Source organism: Amblyomma americanum, chromosome 2 (genome assembly GCF_052857255.1).
Source record: "Amblyomma americanum isolate KBUSLIRL-KWMA chromosome 2, ASM5285725v1, whole genome shotgun sequence".
In the NCBI taxonomy this organism is placed as follows: domain Eukaryota; kingdom Metazoa; phylum Arthropoda; class Arachnida; order Ixodida; family Ixodidae; genus Amblyomma; species Amblyomma americanum.
In genome coordinates, this window is record NC_135498.1 from 221,426,443 (window position 1) to 221,429,476 (window position 3,034).

General features: G+C 48.2%; 1 protein-coding gene across 1 annotated transcript; it reads right to left on the minus strand.

Moving 5' to 3' along the window:
• Positions 1–828: 828 nt before the first annotated feature.
• On the minus strand, positions 829–2,646 carry LOC144120379 (uncharacterized). The gene is made up of 2 exons (XM_077652733.1): positions 1,876–2,646; positions 829–923 (listed from the first exon to the last, which is right to left on the minus strand). The coding sequence occupies exons 1-2, from the start codon at positions 2,501–2,503 to the stop codon at positions 829–831; spliced, it is 723 nt and encodes a 240-aa protein (XP_077508859.1). The 5' UTR covers positions 2,504–2,646.
• Positions 2,647–3,034: the final 388 nt, after the last annotated feature.

Here is a 3,034-nt window from a genome sequence, read left to right on the forward strand (position 1 = left end):
TGTCGGGAGGAAGGGCGGTTTTCGGCAAGTCACGCTACATGGATATTTCATTGATCGTCTAGCTTCGAGTGGGCATATTTTTGCATGATTTCAGGCAGTGAAGGCCAATGTGTGATCAAGTCTGGCCTTTTTGAAGCAGCAGATAGGTTTCTTGTAGCTGTCATGATCACGTGTAGCTTTCTGCATGCTCAGGGGTTCGGCGATGGGAATTATAATGCAGCTCTGATATTAGATGGCACACCAAAGATGAACTTGATCATGACCAGCATTAACAGATGCATAGAAAGTAGTTTATAATATCAAGTACATTTATAAACATAGTTAACATGCATGGTTCTTATGTGAAATGAAAGTGTTACATAATTTTTGTTCGAGCTCGACATGCATTTAGATGCAAAATGTAGAGCAGAAGTGTTGCGTTTCCATGTGGCTGAGTTTGTGCCCATTTCTTTCCTTAGAACAAAGAAAGCCTTATGGCAAAAACTGGCTGATTTGGTATCTGCTGAGTTTTCGGTTAAAACCACTGCGCTCCAGGTGCAAAACAAGTGGAAGAGCCTCGAGCGTGCCTATAAAAGGGCTAAGGCAAAAAATGGTTCGTCTGGCCATTCCAGGACTTCATGCGAGCATGAAGAGTGAGCGTATTAGTCTATTTCCTGCATTGTGCTTTTTCAGGCTTCTAATTTGTCTTCCTTTTTCCAGGGAGTTGAGCGAAGTTCTTGAGAAAGAACACCATATAGCGCCAACTGTGCTCCTCGCACCTGGTAAAACAATAGGAAAAAGCAGGTGGGTTCCTTTACTACTAATTCTCAAGCTGCAGCTCTTCAGAAGCTAAGCATTCCATTGTTTCACATTGTAGCGACGAAACTGAAGGACCAAGCTGTTTGGATGAAGAGCCGCAGCCATCAACATCGGTACAGCAAAACCTGCCAGAAAAAAAAAGGCGCAAGGAAAGCTCAGTACAGGGCCTCCTTGATGAATTCAGGGAGGCAAGAAAAGAAAGATCTGAGCGTTTTCAACAAAAAATGACTCTACTTGAGCGCCTCGTCACGGCTGTTGAGAAGGTGGCAAACACTAATAAAGATAAATAAATTTTTGTGTTCCATCAGACAATGTGCTTAAACACTGTTTTATTTGCAATAGTAAACATGCGATGTTGCACTATTCATTTCACAAGAACACTGACAGTGGCACACACTTCAGGAGAATATGGACTCAGCACTGCTTCTGTGCTATGGCCTTTCGCAGGCTTTCGCTGTACACTACCAAACTGCGGTCGACAATGTCATTTTCATCATCATTCCCTACCTCTGCTAATTTGCTGAAGCTCGTCGAAGAAGTCCCGTTCAGCATTGCACATGTTGTGCAATACGCATGCACCCATGATGATCAGACAGCACTGCTTGATGGTAACAGCATCAGCCAGATACAGCCTTCTCAACCGCTGCTTGAGAAGGCCGAATGTGTTCTCTATTGCAGTTCTTTGCTGGGAATGACATTTATTGTATTTCTTCTTCCATACCTGGAAGTTGTGCTCAGTGTCTCTGTAGGGAGTAAGCAGCCAAGGCAGCAACGGGTATGCACTATCTCCCAGCAGGTAGTCATCGCCGCATTTTGTCTCTGCTTCGTCGTATAGAAGGGGCCTTCACGAAGAACTCTAGCATCATGGGCTGACCCTGGGAACCCGACCAACACATCAATGAATTTATTCCTGACAATACCAGTTGTTGGGCGAGTTGGTGCTGACGATGATCCATAACAGCGCGACAGACGGGACAAAGAAGAGGAGACACAACACACAGCGCTGTGTGTTGTGTCTCCTCTTCTTTGTCCCGTCTGTCGCGCTGTTATGGATCATCAATTTATTCCTGTCGTCACATATTCCCTGGAGGATCACAGAGGGAAACTTTTTGCGGTTGAAATATGAAGGGGCCGACTCCGTCGGGGTGTTTATTTCCACGTGGCAACCATCCACACAGCCAATAGTGTTCCGCGGTCCCTTGCCTGCACTTTTTGACAAAAAGCCTGCCTTGATACGCTCTCGTTCTTGCTGGCTTGGCCATGAGATGACTTCTCCACTGATGCTATGCAGGAAGTTCAGCAGCCTTTCAATGCACGCATGCACCGAGGACTCCGATATGTCAAATTTGTCTGCGAGAGAATACATGCTGCACTGGCTTCCCCGATAACCTAACACAACGAGACAGGTCATCTCAGCACTGATACGAGGGCGCCCGCCGTGACCTTCTGGAAAGAACTGAGACGTTTCATAGCGAGCTGCTAGATTGCAGAAAGTATCGCGTGAAAGCCGGAAGAGTCTCTTGAATTCAAAATCAAAATAACTTCCAACTACGTCCTCGTAGTACCGCGGAACGCGGTTTCTGTCCATCCTCACCAACTTTTCAGCCAATACCACAGCCATGTCGTCGATTTCGTCGTCGCTGTCCGAGTCTATGAGCTCCATGGCTACGTCGACAAGAGTTGACAGCGCATCACAAGTTAACATCGTCCTTTAGGCACCACGAGCAGGAAAAAAAGGGAACACAAACACTCCGGCGAAAACGCGAAAATTTGAGCGTATGTACGGACAGTGCAAGGCACAACCACGCACAGCGGCGCACAGGGAGCAGAAGGCTTGCATATCTTTTGCAAAACATCTGCACCTCAGCATTCGTTTCAGAGTGGCGCTAGTATCGCGCTCTAGCTGCACCACTGTACTGCGGCTGCAAGAGTGCTGAACCGTCCGTGCACCGCAGTGAACCGGCTGTGAACCAGTTCAGAAGGTGCAGCCGAAACGAATGGACCTAAAGTGATCGTACAACACCTTTCCGCCTCACGTCCGGCTGGCGGCCGAAAACTGGCGGTCCGCTCGCGAAGCGGACCTGGCGGAAGGCGCTCCGAAACGATTGTACAACAGCCCTTATTTCGGCGTCTCGTCTACCGGCGTCGTCGCTCGGAGCCGGCAGGAGAGGGCGACCAAACACATGAGGGCATACGAACTGGCGTCTCCAGACGGGTGAGGGGAGACAACGTGGGT